This window comes from Marmota flaviventris, chromosome 2, assembly GCF_047511675.1.
Source record: "Marmota flaviventris isolate mMarFla1 chromosome 2, mMarFla1.hap1, whole genome shotgun sequence".
Classification (NCBI taxonomy): domain Eukaryota; kingdom Metazoa; phylum Chordata; class Mammalia; order Rodentia; family Sciuridae; genus Marmota; species Marmota flaviventris.
In genome coordinates, this window is record NC_092499.1 from 105738339 (window position 1) to 105762724 (window position 24386).

Sequence of the window (24386 nt, forward strand, 5' to 3'; positions counted from 1 at the left end):
TTAATAACTCAACATATCTTCTGTAGGATCTCATAACTTCAGTTTCTCTATACAATGGTTATATAAGCCTTATTACAAATTCTTAATGTCTGTAAGAAAAGGGCCTAACGGAGCCGTCAGGAAACAAAACTAACTACAATGGAGATGAGGCACAAAAACAACTGATGTTAGTACAAAAGATGAACCACAGATGTTAAGTACATATTCATTTTATTGTGTAGTACAGTAAGCACAGCACTACTAAGGTTAAGCAAAAATTCTAAATAAGCTCCAAATTCCTTGTAATAAGGAAACAAACCAAGAAATAAAATGGGAAATTTTTCCTCTTTAAATGATATAATATGCTATGCTGAAAGATTTAATGCAAAGCTCTTCTAACTTTTGTTTCATCCTAGCAGCAGCAATGACTACTAAGAGACAAAAGGCAATACTAAAACTTATTTTTCAGTTATCAAGTATTTACTGTGTACCCATTATACTACCTCCTCCTAGATACAGGGTGATATAGGTACATATATGTGCTATATATGTGATATAAGTCCAGGTACATATATTTGCTATAAGTACATATGTATTTATGTGCTAAGATGATTCTCGTTCTTCTGACTTGTATTCAAATTGACTGAATAAACCTTTAAAATAACCTTAAATCAGTAACTGTCTGCCATGTATTTAGCTATATGCTAAACATTATGAGAAATACAAAATGCTTGGAATATCATAAGCAATAAATATTTGTTGATATGAATTACTGACTACATGTAGTACAAGATACTGATGTTTTTAAAGGGTTTAACTTCAACATTAAGTACATACAATAGAACATTGACTAGTGAGGGGTTTATTTAGTGACAAGAATACCCAAAGACTAGGCATTATGAGTCATAGGTGCTTATTCTATCACTATTTAACTAAAACAGTTTTACTTTGTGTTATATCATCCATCTAGACAAATTTAACTGTAAAAAAAATAGCAATCACGTGTGATACAAGATGTATCAAGAATTAAGATGGATGGAAAAAATTCTCTGTGTATAGTAAAGCACAACATAGGAGAGATAGACATTAGAGAAAACTTTATGAAGATAAAGGACAGTCTGGCTTTGAAAGGCATATTGATGTCATTTGACCAAAAAAAAAAAAAAAAAAAAAGTTTTACTTCAGGTAAGTGAAACATTAGGTAGGGCCAAAGGCAAATAGGAAAAGAGATACACATATTGTGATCATTGAAGACTGAAGAGGTTTTTAAGTCAACATCAAACTTCTAAGAATTAAAGTACAAGCAAGCAAAAACATCTTAAAAGAAAAATGTTCAGAAAATTCTCAAGTAATTGATACCTTCCAAACTAGTAAAACAATACTATAAATAAGTACTAATTGCGAATGCTCTATGTGCCAGGATCTAGGATTAATCCTTACACCAATCTAGCAAGGTAAAATTTAAAAGTTTTACTTTATAGACATAGAAATTGACTAAGAGAACTGGTCCAAAGTCACAAAATTAAACTAATAGATGTAGAATCTGAACCAAAGTCTACTAAGCACTGCACCTAGAAGTTAAAGCCTAAGATTTAAGTTTCAAAGTCAAAGCCTGAGAACCAGTTGTAAACAGAGATATCCCTATACAGAACCACTATTTATTTATATTTTTAAAGCAAATAATATAAAAATAAATCATGAAGTTTTAAAAAGTTACTAATAAGGGGACAATAAGGAATCATATGAAGCAGACTACCCCCCCCCCCTCAATTTTCTGGGCATTGAACCAGGGGCGCTTTATCACTGAGCTATAGCCTCAGCCTTATTTATTTATTTAGAAACAAAGTTGCACTAAGTTGATGAGGCTGGCCTCAAACTTATGATCCTCCTGTCTCAGCCTACAGAGTCACTGAGATAAGAGGCATGCACTGCTGTGATCATCTAGAAGACTTTTTAAAAATATTGTCTCATGATTTTGACTTTATAGCTTTTGCCTAAAACACATTAATCTGTTCATCCCTAGTGGGGTACATCATTATGACAAATATAACTTAGAAAAAAATCCTTAAATTATGTTCAGTAATTTGGTGGTGGTTTTATCATTCTAAGACTGTTGTTCCTGGGTGTACTACGAGATGCAGGAAATGATTAACTTGGAAGTACCCATATGAACTAAAATTTGATGTTATTTTAAAAGTAAACACAAATGAAAATGGACAAAACCCAACACATTCCATTGCTCTATACATTCAAAAAGCCTAGAAACAATGATCAACTCAGTAAAAATGGACACCTCTAATAACGAGATTGTTGTCCTGAAATACCATTACGGCTAAAAGGAAGAATTGGCTACCTGTAGGTCTGGAGGAGGAAATGGAACATCTTTACATAATATCAGAAAATAAGAATCAAACTACAAAAATCATGTTGAAAGGACTCAAGAGCCAACTTGAAGAGGCTATCACACCATTAAGATGGAACACTTTGAACATTATGAAGGATAATAATGGCAATAGACATCAACTTAGAAGGACATTAATTATACATCAATTATATTCAATTCTTGAGTTCAAAATGAAGGGGAAAAAAGAAAAAATTCAAAACTCACTGGTCACTGTTCATTATTCTGAAAATTGTTAAGTAAAAGGAAAGAATCAAGACATATATCCTAGCTTTCCTTTACAAATTATACTTCTGGGTAACCAAACAGACTAGGGGGTAGTTTTTCTTTCTAGAAATATTCCAGCTAATAGATAAAGAAATGATGGCATTAACACATTACCATTTTGTAATCCTTAATGAGATATGGATCAATAATGACTGATATCATCATCACAAAGATACAACCAGATATTATGTGTTTCTAAAGAATATAATACTACTTATAAAATAGTTATTATTTTTTTAAACAGGAACAGACAAAATTTGATAAAAAGTCTTAGATCTTACCAATTTACAGTACAACTAAACCACACTAGATTCCTGTTTTTAGAAATATTTTTATTAAAACACAGTCAAGCCCACTATTTACATAATGCCTATGGCTGTTTTCATGCTACAATAGCAGAGTTGAATAGTTGTGACAGAGATCATTTGGCCCACAAGGCTAACATATTTACTATCTGGTCCTTAGAAAAACTGTGAACCCCTACTCTAAAGGATAAACAGATAAATTTTATCAGTAAAATAGTGGAAAGAAATAAAATGGAGAGAAAAACTAAAGATTAAAATGCATAGATCTTATTTATATTTGGAAGAGGGCATGGCTGATTGAATGTTTAAATACTAACGTATATTTAATGGTCTAAATAAACATTTTTATATTAGGAATTATATAGAAAGGAAAGAGTTCTCCTTTAGAGATACATACTGAACTTTTTCAAGGGATAATATATCTGTTTCAAAATACTGCACAAGGGGGAAAGCGAATAGAAGTATACAGGAAATAAGATTGATTATGAGTTGATAACAGCTGAAGCTGATAAATGGGTACTCTTCATGTAGCATCACATAATGCACATATTACTATATTCAGGAAGTGTGTGTAAAAGCATTAGATCATGGTGGAATCTAGATACATTCGCACGTTTCTTGATGTTCCACTATATTGTTTATAACGAAGAAAAAGATCATTTTACTTGAAGAAAACTCAAAAGATGTAAGGTCCCTTTTTTTTTTTTTTGATACAATATAATGAAATCTTGTCCTCTGCAAAGAAATAATTACTCTTTCACTATCAGGATGGGATGGTAACAAGGCCATCTTTATCCTACAAAAATTTGTAGAAATTAGAAAATGGTACCCATTTCTTAAGATACTTTATATCCATTTGTTTAAAAAGTTTATAATCAATGGTCTACTATGTAAATGGGGATCCTTAGATATGATTCTATCACACAACCTGCAACCTGTATAACTGAAGAAATGGTGCTTAAATGGGAATTGACTAGTTGTCAAAAGAATATAAAGAGCTCAATTTCTCCTTTTTACAAATAAGTAATCTAGGAAGGGTTCTCCCCCAACTTGAAAGTTAATTTTTCTCATATATTATTATGCAGAATTGAACACATTTGTGGATAGGATGGATAACAGTCCTATTATTTCCCTCCTGAATATTCCAAACAAAGATATTTCTTCTTCTCTACTGCAATAAATACAGATAGTTAATACAGCCTCTGTGTATCTGGGGCTGTGTATAAAGGCAAGAGAACTGTATTAAAGAAGGCAATGACCAGAGGCAATGAGCTAAGCAGTCTGTGAATACGAACCCCTCTAAATACTAGTTACTAGTAAATACTACAGAGAAGAAATAATAGACCGGAACACTATTTTTTCTAAAGCATATAAACTTGGAAACTCTTGTTTAAATATACACAATGTATATTACATATAGCAAAACCAATTTTATCACACACTGAAGTACAACCATACACACAACCAAGTAAATGTCTAGCACAGAGAGTTTTAAAATCACTTACTTTAAGCTCATCCTAGGAATGGTAAATTAACAAAGCTTAAATAAGTTTTAAAAGGATATTGATATTTTATATAATTAGTTTTATACCAAAGTTACGGGGGTGGGGAGAAATCAAAAGGATTTCAAAAAGAACTTTTAAATTCGGAAATAACAGAAACCTCATAACTCCCAATTACATTTGTGGCAAGAGAAATTTTAGCTACCAAGAATTTGTATATGCCACATAAATAACTATTAAATTGAATGCAGTATTTTTAATCAATTAAAGAATTAAGTAGTCGAAATAAGATTCTTTTTCCAAGCCCTTCCACCCACAATATCAAATTCATAGGACTAAATGTAAACTTACTTGGGCTGTTAGAAAGGTATCATCTTCACCTTCTTGAGCTTCAATTTCCTAAGTAAAAGGGTATACAATAGCTTTGCTTTACAAAACATCTGGGAAACATGAGAATTCTTTTATGTTTATACCTGATTATCATTTGCCTCATGTTCTGATACTGTGGGTACTAAGTCAATGTGTAAGATTCAGACTACATTTTTTTATACCAACATAAAAAATAAGTCACATTGCCACAGAATTAGAAAAATTTTGAGCCCTTATTCACTAGGCTAGGAAGAAAGGAAGTGTTTTAAGTATGAATATTAGTAGCAATGACTTCCCTAATCCATTGATTTTTCGTAAGATGAACTAATGTAACTTCAAAGCAGGAAAAAATGGCAATTTCAAATGAAAAGATCTGAAAAATTATCTGCTTTAAATTTCCCATTCTTGATATTAAACTAAAAAAATGCACATGAAATTAGCTTTTTTATACCTACTGAAATAGCAAAAAGTGTTGCGGGGTTGAGAAGAATCCACCACCAAATAATGTTGACAATATCAGAATGAATTGGTATACTCATTCATAGTGGCATGGGAAAAAAACTGAAAACTTAATGCCAAAATTACAGGAATAGCTATTAGACACACAGAAAGCAGTCTAATAAATTATGGTAGAACACATGGATTATGAAGTCATTATGATATGTTATGTGGAAGTAGAATATAGAATAAATAGCAACTTTATGGCATGATAACTATGTAAAAATTTATGTGCAATAAGCAAAAATTAAAAGATCACCTTAGGTGGTAGGATTCTGGTTAATTTGTAAGTAACTTAAAATTTCTTTCTTTCTTTTTTTTTTTAATTCTGAGACTTCCAAATTGAAGTAGAAAAAAATATATATTACTTAAAAATTTATTGGTGTCATATTTTAACAAAACTGGCTAAAGACCTGACTTTCGATGTCCTCTTTTTCTATATCTTCTATTGCTTCTGCCTCTATTAATTCATGAGCTCTCTTGTTTTCTTCTGCAGAAAGTAACTCCTTGGAATGCACACAGTCTTCTTCATTTTCACCAAATTCTTCAGAGTCCTTTAGTTCATCATTTCCGTCTTGTTCATGTGCCTCTTGATTCTCCAATTCACAGTCCTTTTAATGGTAAGAAAATTTGGTACAACTAGAAGCAAAGTAGTGTAGGCTATCCACCAAAAGTTTTTGGTAATTTACATCTCTAAATGTGTCAGTTTGATCATATTTTGATATTCCCAAAGTTAAAGCTCAGTAATTTTACCTTACATATTAACCGTGTCTTTAGAAATACAGGTCTAATATCAAGATCATTAAACAATAAATCTGAGAGATCACACTGAAATGCACACTAACTGAATTGCTACTAGAGATATCTAGGTTCCAGTTATTTAATATTTACAAGCCACATTCTAGAAGCACTCCAGAGATATGGCTTCAAAGGGTTGACTTAATTTCTCCATGTGTCACAGTCTGTTTTAATGTTAAAGTCCCTGGAAGTCTTATATATTGAAACAAAGTTTATTTCTGATTAATAATATGGCACTCCCAACTGTTCTATCAATGGCTCTTCCTGAAAAATACGCCAAAAAAAAAAAAAAAAAAAATTATGTTTTGGAAGCTCTCTGTGCAACAATTCAAATTAGGTGGGCAGGGGGGTTAATATATATTGGAGTAGCTCTGTAAAGGAAGGTCTTTGTGCCCTTGAAGTTTATGTATTTTGGTAGAAACAAAAGTAGCCATTTGCTTACTTTCATCTTTAATTAACTGTAGAAAAAGGGTTGAAAACAATGAATATTTCTTCCTCCTTTCCTATTCTTAGAGTAACTATCAATATGAGAAAAGGTTTCTGAGTTAAAAGGCAGAAAGGGCAGGGTAGGGGCAGGACTACTAATTACTCAAAGCTCAACTGCTGTGAGGGAACAAAAATTTCTTAGCAAGGAAGGTGTACATGGAGGAAGATGACTGTTTGGGGATATGGATTGCTTAAGGAGCAGGGCTCTCTGATTTGACCAACCTCATCATAGAGTAGGGGAACACTGGAGGTTGAAATGGTTTAGAATATGAGGGGGAAAAAAAAAAATCAAGGGAATTTAACAAGGGAACTTCAGGTATTCTGAAGTGGCAAATTTGACCAGTCTCCTCACTTATTTACAGAACCAATATATTTCTATACTATCTACTTAGGCAGTAGGTGATGTTTATTCACCACTATTATATAAATTTCAAAATTATCAACTCTGGGACACAAGAAAATAAATTCATTTAATTTCTGTCAAATGCATCACATATATGCTGGTTAATTTGTAACTTAAAATTGAAAAAAGTGAAACACCTCCAAAGTGAAAAAAGAAATACAAAGAAACTGAAGATATATTCAAATCAGATTTTTAAAAAGCTCTTTTGCTCTTGTAGGCATATGACCACTTTCATTTAATAACACAAAGGCATCCTTTATAGCACATATAAGAGGCAGTACAATTATTCTTCCAAACAAGTTATGTCTCCTTGTAACATTTCAAATGACTAACATTTTTATAAACTGAAGAAACTGAAAGACATTTGAAAATTAAAAGATTTTTTTTTTTTTACAAAATCACAATGTTTTTCCAGTGTAAGAATAATATTTGCTTAATCATACACTTACTAGTGAAGACAACTAAAGAAAAGAAAGAAAATTTGACCTAATGAAAGGTATACCACAAGGATAACAGAATACAGAATAGTTCTTAAGAGTTCAAACAAAAGCTGGTTATAGACATGCAATAATTAATTTAATGATCCCTGGGCAATACCTGCTTTCATGGTTAACTATTCAACCAAACACTTCTTTTTTTCCATGCCTCACCCCAAGGTAAAAGGAGCAAAAGTGTGGGCTGTGTGGTGTGTGTGTGGAGAGGGTAAGATAGAGAGCTGTGAGGTAGGAAAGACAGGTGGGTGAATGGATATGAGTTGACTTCATGGTGGAGCACATAAACACTCAGAGACATTATGACAATATGGACTAACTACACAAGGAAACAAAATATATGGGCATAAAAGTGTACATAATTTAAGAGAAACTATGCTCCTTAAATAATACCTGCAAATGCCACATTATTTAAGACCTAACAATGAGTAAGTAGATCATTTTTCATTAAAATGAAACAAAATAAAAACCCAAATACAATTTAAAATAACTTGTTTTATATCAACATTACACAGAACTGCCACAGCCCCAATTATAACTACATAATTTTATTCTTCTGGCTGGTCAGTTTTGAAGTATATTCTTTTTACACCAAAAGGACCTGGCTTGCTTATCTTTGAAGGGCAAAACTAGTTTCTTAATTTGATCTTTACCAAGTAGCAACATATCAGCAATTTCCTCTCTCCATTTTAAGGTCTACATTGATCTAAGTCCTGTAATATTATATACAAAAGCTAAATACAATGAGCAAATAAAATATAAATCACCAATATCCTTCATAGTGGTACCCTGTTTAGGAACTAGCATACTAATTTTCCTAGAGCTGTTCCCCTGGTCCTTATTTCTCAAATTTCTATATAAAAGATGGAATAAACTTAGTATTATTTTAGCTTTATGTGTCATCTAACTAAAGTAAGTTATTATAATTCTCAAATATAATTGACAGAAAACGAGGTTGACAATATTCCATAAGTCTCCATTTTTATTTAACCCACTTATTTCAGTGTCTATTGTTCAAGTAAAATGCATGAAATTCATCATGCAAAATACAAGGCTCAAAATAAACAACTTAACCTGAGTAATTAACACTTTACCTTGACAAAAGCATCATCTTCCACAGAAGCATCTCCACTCAACTCATCTGCTTCTTGTTTTTTACCTGTGAAAGAAGGAAAATGGGCTAACAACCAATATTTTACCACTTTAAGAGCAAAAACCATTCCAATTTTACTCTGCAATTTCACTCTCCACTCCAAAGTCAGGTAACAAAATTAATGCCAACTGCTTATAAAGCATCTGGTCACAGCTGTCCCCCCTCCAAAAAATAAAATACAATAAAATAAAATAAAAAACAACCAACCAAAACTATATACAAATCCATGTGGTCTTACTGAAATAAGCTATGCCAACAATTCTACATATGAACCCAACATCTCAACTGACTTAACAGATATGGTATATTTTCCTTTACACCACTTGAATTCTCTATCTTCATTTCTCTCAGAAATAGCAGTACCTTTCAATGGTGTTCTATCAAGTATATATAACCAAATACCTGCTAGCTAATTAAGTTCAAGACTTGTATTACCATAAATAATCTTCAACAAGGTTTCTCTAAAATAAAATTCTCCCACTTTAATCTCCACCTTTCTATCCAACTTGATTATGTATTGCTCTGTACTGTTTATAGGACATTTTGCCTCCCAACACAGAAAAGCAAGTCCTCAAATACAGTGACTGCTTTTATGCTAATTTTATGTATTTCTCCAAAAGCCTTAGTATGAATAGTGCTGGTCACTTAACATAATGACTGATTTAACTGACTCAAGAAAAGTAGAAATTATTTCAAAATAAACTGTTGATAGCTTCCAGATGGACTAGACTTTCTCTGCCCAGCCCACATCTCCAAAACTTTGCAATTTGGTTTAACTTTAAATATGTTATCCACATTTCAAAAAGCTTTTCACAGAGTCAACGCTAAAAGTTTATTATGTCTTCAGTCTAGTCCATAAAAACCTACTTAGAAATCAGCAAAATGCCAGAAACGTGGTCAAAAAGCACAGCTGCTGGAACTGTAGTATTTAAAACTTTAAAAAAAATTTTCCGTTTCTTTTGAAATATGAATGGCCATTCTTTCCTGAGACTAGCAACTAATAATAAACTTTCCCCCACTCTGCCTATAGCAGGCACTGACAGTACTACCTACTTCAGGCTTCAGTGACCCCTAAGGTAGAGGATTTAGCTGATGGGGTAAATTTTTTTTTTTTTTTTTAAGTTAAGGAATATCTCCCTTTCCTTTGTCTCATCCAACCTCTTTCACCTATTCCCAATTCAAAACCCTTTCCATGAATAAGTGATAAAAGGGAAACAGGTCACTGTCCTTCCAGGTATGTTAAAAACAAGATCAGGAGCAAAGATTTTCCTTTTACTTGAGTAGTACCCAACAAGTTGTGAGAACCAAATGAGAACCAAAAGTGTGGAGTTTAGTGTTGTATGAACTTCCTATTTAGAATAATTTTACAATTATTGTCTTCATTCCCTGTGTCATCAAGTTTAATTTCTATGTTAGAATTTCACACAACCACCAAAAAAATCTGTTATTCTGTCCAAAAGTCTAAAATTAGTCTCAAATTAGAAGTTACTATAAGGGCAACCGCTAAGAAAATCTATTCATCGTCAAGTGTATATAAGTTGGGCTTAGTGGTATATGTGTGTAATCCCAGATACTTGGAAGGGTGAGACAGGAGGATGGAAAGTTTGATGCCAGCCACAGCAATTTGGTGAGACACTGTCACAAAATAAAAAAATAAAAAGGTCTGGAGCCATAGCTCAGTGGTAGAATACTCCTGGGCTCGGTCCCCAGTACTGCAAAACAAGGGTAAAGGGAGAAAAAAAAATAAAGAAAATGTTTAGTAATCCATTAAAGAAGAAGGAAAAAAAGTAAAGCTGTCCCTTTCCTGTGTGTGTGTGTGGAGGGGGAGGGGAATGAGTACTAGATGAGAAAGAGCTCATTATATTCTTCTTTCTCATTAGAGGGAAAAAAATCATAATTAAAAAATCTTAGATGCTATCTTTTGGGAAAACAAACTTTTTAAGAATCTGGAAGCCAGGAACAGTGGCATATGCCTATAATTCATGAGTTCAAAGCCAATCTCAGCAATTTAACAAGGTACTAAGCAACTCAGTGAGACCTGTCTCTAAACAAAATATTAAAAAGGGCTGGGGATATGGCTCAGTGGTTAAGCATCTCAGAGGTTAAGCATCTCAGCATTCAATTCCTGGTACCAGGAAAAAACCTCTGGAGTTCTTTCCTCCATAAATGTACCATCAAATAACCTATAGAACAGAGCTTTGGGGAGAACTCCTTAGATCATTCACAGATGCTAAACCTACTCCTTGCAATCAAAAACTGCTTTACAATTTGCAAAGCATTTTTTTTTAAAGTGCACTTCATTTTACCAAACTCCCTATGGTACATGGAGCAGCTTATCACAATTTTACAAAAGTGAAAATCAGTCTCAGAGGTTAAATAGCTTGCTTCTAACTAGCAGAGGAAGATGAGGTCTCTCAATTCTAGTCCTAAATTCTTTTTACTACATCTTAGTATGACCTGCTTAAAAGACATTATTCTAGTAAGGAGTGGGTAATAAACACAACTCATAGACATTATCTTGAAAAGGCAGCCCTCAGCGTAATGACAAACTATATATATTATGGGCACTCCATGGTGAGTCCCACTTGCTTTACTTAAAGGAAAATCAAATTACACTCCAGCAACAAAAACAACAGCAGTCACTACTACAGCTTAAGCTGCATCTACAGGCCAGGCACTAAGACAGATGCTTTATATATGTACATATTTTCATAAAAGAGAATATGGAGGTTGAAAAATTATCTAATAAAGATTACAAAGCTAGTAAATTTAAACCCAGTCTGTTTTCACTCCTGGAAGCCATTAGTGTTTTCCAGGGGCTACAATGTATCAGCTGCTTAAATGTTATCTCTTTTGCTGAACATAGAGGTTCCAAAAGCCAAATCTATAAAATTTAAAAACTGTGAGATTCAGAGAGATGAGGCAACATGGCATATGACACACAGGTAACAAGAGGCAGAGGAAGGGTATGCAAAAGGTCTAACTTTGCTACTCCATACTGTTTCTATAGGCCATATAACATGAAAGCACTAGATGTTTAATGTTATCTGCTTATAAATTTAAATACCATGAGCCAGGAGGACAAGATTTCCAAACGCACAGTGACAAAACTGGAGCAATAACCTGATAGGTACAGAGTGTTTTAAGAAAACTGAAATTTTACACTAGCTTCCATAATCTAACTTTGGGCTTGTTTTGTACATCACGATTGAGAAACTACATTGTAATTTCTTCTTTTCTGACAGAAATAATATCCCTCCCCAACTAACTCACTTTTGTTTTTTGGTTTGATTGGTACTGAGGATTGAACCCATGGTTGCTTAGCCACTGAGCCATATCCCTAGCCCTTTTTATTTTGAGACAGGGTCTTGCTAAGTTGCTTAGGGCCTCACTAAATTGGTGAGGCTGGTTTGAACTTGTGATCCTCCTGCCTTAGCCTACGGAGATGCTGGGATTACAGGTGTGTTCCACTGTGCCCAGCTTATTGTTAAAATTTATGATGTGCATCATCCAGCTGAGAACCCAGTACAACACAAAAGAATGAGGAGATGCTCAACATTATTTATTTCTTGGAGTAAGTCCTAGGTTGGACACTATATTAGGCCCAAGGCCTGGACTTCTACCTGCTCCAACTGGTCCAAAGTAAACAAGGTCTGGACTTCTATCAGGACCAAATGGGACAAAGGTAAGAGGTGATACAGCAGTCAAACTACCCTCATGTGCAACCCCATCCTATCAGCAAGATTATATACTATAACTTTCATGATGCCACCAGCATCTATAGGTCCCTAACATTTGTGAAATCACACAAATGATGACTTAAAGAAAAATCAAATTCCTTCTACAATCCAACAAGTAAAACTACCTTTAGCACACTTTCATATAGTTAGTGTTCCATTTAACCCTGTGCCTGCTACCAATTAATCAACAAACTGCTCTACCTCTTTTGTTCTTCAGGGAATTTAGCATAAGCCATAGAAATGTGAATTGGCCCAAAGCAACATGATCACGATGAAAAGGCTAACTGAAAGTTTAATGTAGACCAAGCCTAACTTAATGCTTTGAGGAACAAAATTAGAAAATATGAAGGACAGTAAACATTGTCTGAAAAAACAAAATACAAATGGAAGCAAGATTAACCTCCCACAGATTTTTAAAAAACATATTTTTAGTTGTAGATGGACATAATACCTTTATTTAACCGATTTTTTTAATGTGGTCCCAAGAATTGAATCCAGTGCCTCACACATACAAGGCAAGCACTCTACCACTGAGCTACAACCCCAACCCTAACCTACCACATCTTAAGGAGCATAGTAGTATCATAGCAACAGATGACAATTTTGAAGTTACATAAAATTTATTTAAATGTTCTTTGCATGATTTTAGGGTCTGAAATAAAATGGCAAAGTAAAACCACATACCGAAGTTTTCACTAGAAACATCCCTTAACAAGTGAATTCCTACAGATCCACAGAAAGTGAGCTGCTAGGGCCAAGACATGTTTCAGAGCTCAGAATTCTAAGATTTTAGATTAAGTGAAACCTCCCAGTGCCTTCTAGCACAGTATTTCAAGCAATCATATAAACATTTAGGCAATGAAATATATGCATAGTCACACATCAATTGAATGTATGCATATTCATATCAAATGGATAAATCACTTTATCTATCACTTTTGCCACCAAACGTAAGAAAAAACTTTCCTGAACAAAGGTTTTCAGAACTTTTGTATTTCAGGATAATAAATAAAGGATTATGGATCACCAATTGATTTTATCCTTTAAAGGAAAACTGGTTCTTCATCTAAGGGTTTACAGTTTCCTTTTTTAAATTTAGAAGTACCTCCCAAAACAAAATTCATTTATTAAGTAGATTTAAAAAAAACAATTTTGCCAAAATATTCTGTGGCCAAGTAACTTTACTCTTTAAATATTCACAGATGCTACTATGAAATGTTTTAAAAAAAATAAGCTTAGTCATAAGATTCAGAGAATAAGCCCAATGAAACAATATTAATGCTTCTAGCTACAACCTCTCCCGAGTGCATGCAGTAAATATCCTAAAACAATCAAAGACAATGCCTTGTGTAAACTGCTTGTGTTTTAGCTTCTATTAAAATGGCATTTTAGTAATGAAGCCATATCTCTAAAGCAACTTGTACATTGTCTTAAATATAGTCATCTAATAGTTTATTTTTTCAAAAAAAAAATTTACTTATAATTTGAGCAGTAACCCACACCTGTAATCTCAGGAGGCTGAGGCAGGAAGATGGCAAGTTTGAAGGCACTCACAGAAACTTAAGAAGACCCTGTCTCAAAGTAAAAATAGGGCTGGGGATATGGCTTAGAGGTAGAATGTCCCTGGGTTTAATCTCCAATACCACCACCACCACCAAAAAAAAAAAAAAAAAACTACTTTTAGGGGAATGTGGGGAAGAGAAAGAAAGAAAAAATACATGCTATGAAATAGTTTATGTTCATTATAATAAATCTGGAAATACCAAAAGTATAATTTTAAACTCTCTTAAATGTATTATCTAAAGATAACCAGAATAAGCAATTTAGTGAGACCCTGTTTCAAAAAAGCGGTGTGGGGGAGGAACTGGGGCTCGGTGGTAAAGTACCCCTGAGTTAAATCCTCAATATGTGTATGTGTGTGTATGGTAGGGTGGACCAGGATGAACATTTCTGGCATTCACTCATAAACATAGGAGATTTTTTTTTAATATTTATTTTTTGGTTAGATACAATACCTTTATTTTGTTTATTTATTTATTTTTATGTGGAGTTGAGGATCGAAACCAGGGCCTCGAGCATGCTAGGCAAGGGCTCCACCGCTGAGCCACAACCCCAGCCCCCCCCACATAGGAGATTTTTGAAAGGTGGTAAAAACTGGGTTCCTAATGGGTTAACTTTTATATCTATCAATTTTTAAAAGTCCTGCTTAACACTCAGAATAGTTGAAAGAATCAAACAAAGCAATGTAGAAGTTTTTTGAAAAATGTGAAGTATATAAAATACTTTGGAAACTGGTAGGGGGTAAGAGAGATGAATGGAAATGATGTTAAATTTCAAGCTTTAATCTAGAACAGTCAATAGTTCTTAACTCTAGTTGCATTTGAGAATCAATGCGTCTAGAAATGACGCCTGGGCCCACAACAGGGAAATAGAAATCCAATCTCAGTGGGGGCAGATAAGCCTGGTGTCTCCTGTATTTTTTTAAAGTTCAAATGACTCTGCATTGCAGAGTGTAGACTATTATTTAGATGATTGAATGTAACTAAAGAAGCATAAAGAAGGTTATCATTTTCAGATTCTCCAGATAAGAGAAAAAACTGAATTCTACCATTAATAAAACATGTATACAGTATGAAACTATTCTAGTTGTTGAAAAGTGGGAGGGCAATGTTTAAAATAAACTTCCTACAAGCACTTATACACGTACCTACACACACCTTAGAACAACAAATCGTTATCCTTATGACAAATTAAGGGTAGTGGAATTAAGAGCAATTTTCACTTTTTGTATTTTTCTGGACCATCTTATTTTTAAAATAGAAATATTTCACTCTTATAATATGGAAAATATTACCATAAAGGTACAATGCAAACTAGTATTGTGAGGTAGTAGGAATACCATATAAAGCTACTCAGGCTGTGAACTTTACAATGTGAACAGTTAACTCCTGGAACTACAAAACACCAAGGCCCTTATTATTATAGTCAAGAGTATAGTTGATTAAATCAATCAATAAATTCTACCCATAAAGTCTAAGCCATTGTTCAACATCTTCACTAAAACCTTATGCCATCAACAAATTATATATAGTGCTATATGCCTGTAATCCCAGCAACTCAGCAAGCTGAGGTAAGTTTGAGGCCAGCCTCAGCAATTTAGTGAGGCCTTAGAATTTAGTGAGACTCTGTCTCAAAATAAAAAATAAAAAGGGCTGGGGATTTAACTCAGTGGTGAAGCACTCCTGGGTTCAATCCCCAGTACCAAAAAGGAAGAAAAAAAAAAAAGAAAAGAAAATATTTATTTTTTCTGTAATTCCTGCACAATCAACATTTTATTTTACATGAGTTCATAAAAAAGAGAATAAAGACTAAAAAGTCTTCCTCTGTCTCTAATTCAGAATACCTAGAAGATGACTGATTCAGAAAAAGTACTGCAACAGAAAATTTTAACTCTCTACCAGGATTCTTGATAAATACCATATTTGATATTAAAAAAATGAAAAAAGTATCAAAGTGCTTTGGTGATAAATATATTGTAAATTAGTTTCAACATCAGTAAACCCATTATATATAATTCTGAATACTATACTGATTAAACACATAACTTTTGCTGAAGTTTATAGGTAATTTTAAAAGTTAAAAATCTAAACAAAAATAATATTGCATTATCAGATGAACCAAAAGACTTTATAATCTCTACAACAAGCTAATGAGGAATTAGTTCTACCTGTTTAACTGCTTTCTTGACATACGCCCACATAATTCAACAGTAAATCTCACTGGGTAAAACTTTCATCTAGGTTACTTATTAAAAGGCTCCTAGCAAAGAAACTGTAAAAAGACTCAGAAGGGAAAAACAATCCAAGACACAAACTGTTCAACTATACTTACTACATGTAAACAGATTTTATAAATGTTACTATAAATACCAGAACCCACTATAATATAATCAACACTTATTACAAGTAAGTGTTTATAACTGCATTTAAAAAAGTTCCACAGTATTCTTAAGAATATAGGTTGGGTGCAGTGGCACACAACTGTAATACCAGGATTGCAAATTCTAGGCCAGCCTCAGCTACTTAGCAAAGACCTAAGCAACTCTATCTCAAAATAAAAAATAAAAAGGTCTGGAATGTGACTCAGTGGTTAAGTGCCCTTGGGTTCAATCCCCAGAACAACAACAACAACAAAAAAAGTAGGTTCCTTTTAACATGTCTAAGCACAATCATTTTAACAGGCTTTCTTTGTGTGTGCACACGTGAGCGTGGGATTGAACCCAAGGCCTTGCCCGGTGAGCAAAACCCCCAGCACATACAACTTTTAAAAAAGAAAAAGCTACCCTATATTTATCTTCTAAAAGAATAAGCTCCATGTTTCACTAAAGTAATTTTTCCAAATCCATGAAATTTCTTTCTTGCTTTCTTATCATTTAACTTTTATTTGCTAACTTAAAAATATCATAAGGATTACTTTTCCAGATAAGCTATTATTTATGTGTATATATATATATATATATATATATATATATATATATATATATTTTTTTTTTTTTTAAGAGAGAGAGAGAATTCCCCAATATTTATTTTCTAGTTTTCAGCGGACACAACATCCTCACAACATCCTTGTTTGTACGTGGTGCTGAGGATCGAACCCGGGCCGCACACATGCCAGGCGAGCGCGCTACCGCTTGAGCCACATCCCCAGCCCCATATGTATATATTTTAACAGAAAGTGCTTTTGTTCTTTCTTCTGACAATATGTAAGTATTAAATTTCAAAACTAAGAGTCTTATAAACTAGTAAAATTTCCAATTTCACAGTAAAAGAAACAAACTAATTGAAGGGGGAAAAATTGCATGACCAAGATGAAATTATTTTCAATATAGATACCACAAAGTAATAAAATTTGGCAAAAATAGCACAATGTAGTAATTTAGCAACTAGACTGAAAAACTGACATAATGGTAAAAAGCCAATACTTAATTGTTTATAAACTTAGTTTAAAAATACATTAAATATCAATCTTGATCAATTTTCCTTATAGAAGTTTGGTCTCTAAAAAATGTTTTTCAAACTTCTTAATTAAAACAATCTTAGGAAGCTGGCAGATTAGCTCATGGTAGAGCACCTGCCTAGGATGGGTGAGGACCTGGGTTTTAGCCCCTGTACAACAAAGTAAATATAAATAATAATCTTATCTACAGGTACCTTAATTGTAAATTAATTCAAACTAAGTTCTGATTTGGGGCTTTATACTATGCTCTTTGTAATTTATACAATATTCAGAATAATGGTAGGTGAAATTCAAGAAGACTAGAGCTATTTGTCATGCATGTCCTAGAATAAGGCTTATTAATTAAGTACTCGGTAGTCTGTACAACTTCTTAAAACACCTTAACATCAAAGTTATGGAAAAAATAAAGTTCAAGTATCTTTATAATCTTATCAAAGGAAAAAATAACATACTGACAAAAATAAATGCTTATTCTTTAAAAAATACTGATACTGAAAAATTCCTTAAGTATACTGCTGAAATTATTTCTAAGGGTAAGATAAATGAAGTTTCTAGTTAAAAAAAAAAAGAGGGGGGATATAAAAAGAAAAGTAGGTGAGAACTGAATAAATCAAATGAAATTTACTCTAAATGCTAAAATCATTAATAGTCAACTCAAATAACTTGGAACTGTGATTAATACACAGCATCTGTCATATTATCACAACATGCCAAATAAAAGATATGAATCAAAACCCTATAAGAAAAATGGTTAATTCCTAATATACTTATTTTTTAATTTTTATACTTCTCCATTTTAGAAGATCCATTTGACTTCTCAGCAGAGGAATCTTGACATAAGCTTCTCTAAACATAGAGTAATGTATCTTTCAAGGTGATACAAATGTATCTCTTAAAGGGCTACCCTGAGTCCCCATTACATTAAAAGCCACAGCCCTTCTTACTCTTCTAAATTCTATCTCCACCTCTGCCATTCCCATCTCACCGAGGAAATGCTTCTTAGCCCTTTTCAATTTCCTTTTGACACAAACAGGGGTCTCTCGAAATAGTGAGTTGGACTAGTCCAGATGCTGTTTGCCTAAGGATAAAGTTCAAAGTCCCCTCTTTTCAAGATTAACCAATTCAATTATTTTATTCTAATTATAATCACCCAGTAGTAGTAGTATCATTTGGATCACACAAAACAGTAAAGAAAGTTAGATTACAAAACAAAATGCTTTAGATGTCATGACATATTCTGCATGGAAACTATAGATAGCTACCAGGTTAGGATACAGATATAAGTCATGTCCACCCTCTGCCTGTCCTCTGAAGAGAGGGATTTGCAATTATTCAAATAAAGAGTTTACTCACCAGACGCTTCAAAAAACACCCAAGTGTTATCAAAATGTTTATTTAGCTATATACTAAATCACCATATCCTGGAAATATACCTAGTCTAATTTAGAAGTTAAAAAATAAAAATCTTTAACATTCCTATAGCTTCAAACTTTTTTTAAAGCTAATTAATCATGATTTTTCCCCCTACCTTGTTAGTACAATTGGTGAAGTCTCTTTGAATTTCACTGAAAATTATTAGAATGTATAATGGCATAAATGCAAATTAAGTTCACCAAGTCAAACAAAATACTAGCATTAAAGTTACAGAATTTTAAAAAACTAGAGAGAACAGCAAGGAGCCAAGGTGAAAGATTTGGTAGGAATTCCATCAATACTCTGCCAATTGTGGGGCAAGGTAGACATGTATTAAAGTGGATTTTATTCTTCCAAGTCTTCACACTATGAAGAATCATTACGCAACTTGACTTTATACTTTTGTATGGAAGCAATAAAGAACTGTTCTAACTTTCTGATCAGCTTCAGCCGAATCTTAAAGGATACAAGTTACACAGAGCCTGGCAACAGTAACTTTTCTTCCTTGACCCAAGAAGGCAGAGTGCCAGAGGGAAATAGCAAAGAGTAGCACTATATAAACAGGGCAAGTGGCACAAGAGCAGAGGCAAGTTATATAACCAAAATATATTTTAAAATATGTTCATAACTCGTAACAACCTTTGCCTTTGGTTGGTTTCTTGTTTGGAGTATCAGTTGAAACAGTTAATTCAATATTATCTGGATCGCCTCCTTCCTCTTCAATAGCCTACATTAGAAAGAGAAGTTAATATGCTACACAATCTATCTAAACTTATTTTATAAAAAAAGAAATGAAAAAAATTAGCAAACCTCAAGCCTCAAGACATTAGAATTGCCAGTTATCTCATAAACCTACTTCAAAAATTAAGCTACACCAAAGAGTGAAGGAAACTTTCAGGGGAAAAATATTAGGTATCAAAATCACATGGAGCTTTAAATTCTACCGAGTCGATAATTAAATATCATACATCATTGTACTGAAGAAAAATCTAAATATGCTCTATTGCAGAAAAGTTTCTAGCTACTAAAGGAAATAACTAGGTTTTTTTTTTTTTTTCCCTTGATCTCTATAGCGCAAACTTACTGCTCCTCTACTACAATTCCACCGCTCAAATAAACAGAAAGCTAATCAGGGATGAAAACGGTTATTATACTGATACAAAAACTAAAAGCCCAGTGAAAACAAGACCTTTTTCTCACCCACCCATCAACTCCCACTACCAATTACCCCAAGATGGGAAGGAAACGGTTGGGCACAATTAAACGGTAACTTCGCAGAAGTCACCAAAGTAACCATTCCCTCCGAGCCCAAGAAATGCACACGCTCACCATGGCTAAAGGCTGGGAATCCAGCGCCTCCCAGGTCTCCACGATCGCCCTTGGGAGGCCGCGCCGGCCGGCCGCTGCCCTCGCAGCCCGGCGGGGACGTCCCGGGGGAGGCGGGGCGCGCTCGGCTGCGGCGGCTGGTCCCGGGTGGCTCGCGGGCCCGTCGCAGGCCCTGCCCGGCGCGCGGGGGCGGGGGCTACACGGGAGGGTCTTCGCCCTCCTTGCGCACGCGGGCACCGCCCGGGGCCTCCCTACAGCGCTGCCCCGCGGGTCTTGGCGGCTGCGGGCGGCCAGGGTCTGCGGCGGAAGGGGGGCGCCGAGGCGCGGCCTAAGCTCCTCTTCGCGGATCTCGCCGGGCCTCACCTGCTTGAGTCGGGAGACCAGCACAGTCTTGACTCCGGTGATGTCTAAGTTCCGCCGCTTCAGCTCGGACTTGAGATCGATGACCCGCAGATCGGTGATCTTTTTACCTTCCGCCTGACCCGGGGCAGCCGAGGCTGCCACAGCACCGGTAGCGGCAGCCATCTTAGAAGAGCAGTGCGCTGCCGAGGCAGCGAGTGGGCTGCAGGGCGGCGGCAGCACCGCCAACTTCCACCCAGGCCTCGGCGGCCGGCGGCGCCGCGCAGCGCTGCGCACAATGAGCCGCTGGCCCCGCCCCCGGTCCGCCACCCCGGCGCAACCTGCAGCCGCAGCCGGCACCCGGATGACGGGCGCGCGTGCGCAAACTGGCGCGTGGACGGACGAGGCGCGCTCCGCGAAGCCGGCTGCGGCCACCTGGGCGGTGCGACCCCGCTGCGTGGGCTGCGAGGTCAGCCACGTCCAACCGCACCAACGTCCGTCGCGCCGCGGTTCCCCGCGGCTTCGTTAGCCATTTTCTTGCAACGTCTCGAGTTTTGAGCAACAGCAGTGGGCTGGACGCTACGAGGCATAGATAGTTCGCTCGTTACTCAACACAAACGAAGGGGGCGTGTGCACGCGCCGAACTTCTCCCAGGGAAATACTTATTCAGTTCTGCTGAATAATCGAAAAAATGTGGCCAGTGGGCACTAATGAACTGGGATCCCCGAGTTCCATTCCAAAGGCCTCCAAGGAAACCTAGGGCCGGCCTGTGCGACACTGTCTGTCTCAGAGAAAAATGTCATGCTTTCAACCCACTAAAGCTTACTTTATTTCAGGGCTCCCCCTGCTTGCTTGAAAACCAGGAAAACTTCCACTTGTTACGTGCCTCGGTTTGCCATCCTCCATGGTGGACCCGACGACTTAACACGAAACTGTTTACTAAATGAGGAAATCAGTTTTAAAATACTTGTTGCCATAATCATACGCGATGTTCACTGTTTTGTCCCTCAAACTTTGGGATTCCAAGAACGGTGACCTTATGGAAGACCGATCAGAACAAGTGAGTACCTATTCCTAATTTTAGCCAGTATAATTAATTATCAACACATTGATGGAATGAAACTATAAGTTCTATTAACTGAGTATGATGCACAATTATATAGTCTGGCATTTCCTGCCTCTCCCCGCCCCACACCCCCTCCCCCAATCATTTCCTGGTTTTAAAACTGAAATTGATGAGGTCAGGACTCACTTTAGGTTGCTTTTTAAATTTTTTTTTTTTATCGAATGATTAACTCAAAAGGAGGAAGACTTTATAAAATGATTATTATATAAATAATTATATAATTATAAAATAATTATGTTATTTAAAATAATTCCTGACGTTCAAATAGTTCTTCACGGTTTCTAAGACACTTTGACATACAGTAACCCCCTTAATCCTTCCCAACTCTACAAGGTAAATCTCTCCAAGGCTTAGAGAGATTAAATGACTTGTCCATGTTCACACAGCTGGTAGGTGGCATAGCTGTGCTCCTGATCCCAGCCTCCTGATTCAAAATCCAGTTCTATCTCTACCAAAACATTGGTTTCACAGTTATGAGTTTTAGAATTCAAAGGCTCTTTGGAAATTTTCTGGCCCAATCTCTTTTCCCTCTCTCTCATTCTTTGGCTCACTCCCCTCCACCCTCATGTAAATAAAGATTTTAAAAGGTTTACTAAGGGGCCAACAACTAACTATTGGCCCGTTTGCTTTAAATGTCAGATTTCAACCCAATGTCTTTCCCACTCTTCCTGCGGACACTAGCTGGCCACCGTGCCCAGCTAGCTTCCTGTGTACACTTTAGAAGCAGGAATGGGGGTAGGGTGTGTTACAGCAACCCAAAACTAGCAGTATGTTTAAAGGGAATGGATTTTTATTTGACTGTCTTTTAAGAAAACAAAACAAAAAATCTATAAAAAAGTTACCTTAAAATAGGTATCTATTACTTCTGATCTAATGCACTTGAGGAAGCTGTAACATCACTAGCCAAAATGCTGAGAGTATTTAACCTGAATCTGATAAAGACAATCAGACAATTGTAGTTGAAATAACCGCTCTTCTGGACTCTTTAAAAGAGCAGTATTGTGAAAATGAAAGCAATAGAGTTGCTCTAGAATAAAAATGACTAGCCGGGGATGTAGCTCATTAGTAGAGCTCTTGCCTGCCATTGTCCTGGGTTCAATCCCCAGCATTGCATAACAAATAAACAAACAAAACCCTCAAATATTCAAACTGTTAGAATAAAAATGACTAGACAGCTAAATTGAATGTGTGATTTTGTTTTGGATCCTGAATCAAAGTGAGGAGGAAGGTGGCTACCAAGGGGACAATTAGAAAATTTGTGATGATTGGGAGTCTTGACATATTAGATTTTGTCATTATACCAATGTAAAATATTTGGAGTGTGATATAATCATGTAAAATGTCCTAGTTCTTAAGTGATGGATGCTGACATTCTTGGAAGGTATTCTGTCATTCTATCTGCAGTTTACTTGTGATTGGGGGAAAGAGAAAAAGCAACTGTGGCAATATGTTATCAATCATTAAAATAAATGTAGCAAAATGTTACTAATTGGGGGGATATAATAAATTTTATAGTGCTTAAACATTTAAAAAATAGATTTGAAGTTACTCATGATAACTTGTGGGGGAGACCCATACACAAATCTATGGGTTCTTTTGTTTGTTTGTTAGTAGAGAAAATATAAAATGGAGAAAATGTCACTTTTAACATAGAATATTTAACTTTGCCATTTAACCTATGAGTATTATTTTTAAATAATTCACTTTTCAATGAATGTTTCTTTGGTACAATTTTTTGTTACCATATTTTAGTATCTTAAGTTAAGAAATATGAGAGTTTTTTCTCAATATTCAGCTTATTGTTTGGATATATTCCATTTCGTTTTTCCTACAATCAATAGTCTTATCTCCCATTCTTTGCAAATGCACTAAACAGTGTTATGGATAAGACCAATATTTGACCTGTTCTAGCTACAACTATTTTATATACATATTTATATTTTTTCCATGTAACAAATAATCTTCAAAAAGTAATAAGAACCTACATTTTTTTGTATAAACCTCTCACCATTTGAGTTTTTGGCATTCATGTTATTTTGATTCTATAAAATCTTATTCAACAAGTATCTATTGAGTATTCGATATCTTAAATGTATCTTAAATCAACTGTGGGAAGGTAATGATTACCTTACCTACCTTGTTCATTATTGTATGAGCTCCTACAGAGTGTACACTCAATTCTGATTACTTTAATGAAAACAGAAACTGACTTGCCCTTATGAAGTTTACACTCTGATGTTAAACTGAAACATTAATCGATCATAAAAACATGTAAAATTGCAACTGTAGCTAGAGCAATGAAGAAATAGAACATAGAGCTCTGAAAGCTTATAATAAAAAACCTTTAGGATTGATCAAATGATGGTTATTTTATGGAAGTAAAATCTGGCATTAAAAAATGTCAATAATTGGGCTGGGTTTGTGGCTCACTGGTAGAGAGCTTGCCTCACATGTGTGAGCACTGGGTTCAATTCTCAGCACCACATATAAATAAAGGAATAAAATAAAGGTCCTTCAAAACTAAAAACTATTTTTAAAAAAATGTCAATAATTAGTCTAAGAGCACAGGATAAGTTGAAGATCCAGAATGATTCAAATTCATTGCAGTTTTAAAATTATGACATCTTGTTTTCCATCAAAGTTTATTTGCATTCCCAAAGAGTTTTCTTCCTTCGTCCTAATGCTAAGTCCCAATCTTATACTGTTTATTCCATTGTTTATTTCATTATTGTATGAGCTTCTATAGAGTGTACCCTCAATACTGATTACTTTAA

At 35.0% G+C, this 24386-nt stretch overlaps 2 protein-coding genes across 9 annotated transcripts in view; one reads left to right on the forward strand and one right to left on the reverse strand.

The window, feature by feature from the left end:
- Sltm (SAFB like transcription modulator) overlaps positions 1-20762 on the reverse strand; it is a 45320-nt gene extending 24558 nt beyond the window's left edge. For 2 of the 8 annotated variants that reach the window (XM_071608317.1, XM_027925744.2), the window contains exons 1-5: positions 20511-20762; positions 19461-19548; positions 8594-8658; positions 5735-5932; positions 4806-4853 (exon numbers count right to left, since the gene is read on the reverse strand). In XM_071608317.1, coding sequence (XP_071464418.1) covers positions 4806-4853; positions 5735-5932; positions 8594-8658; positions 19461-19548; positions 20511-20672 — 561 coding nt within the window. In that variant the 5' untranslated portion in view covers positions 20673-20762. The other 6 variants (XM_027925748.2, XM_027925747.2, XM_027925745.3 and 3 more) reach the window with 5 other exon arrangements.
- Positions 20616-24386, forward strand: part of Rnf111 (ring finger protein 111) — a 115885-nt gene continuing 112114 nt past the window's right edge. The window contains exon 1 of the mRNA XM_071608321.1: positions 20616-21546. The gene's annotated coding sequence lies outside the window, so the exon portion shown is untranslated. The remainder of the gene's footprint in view (positions 21547-24386) is intronic.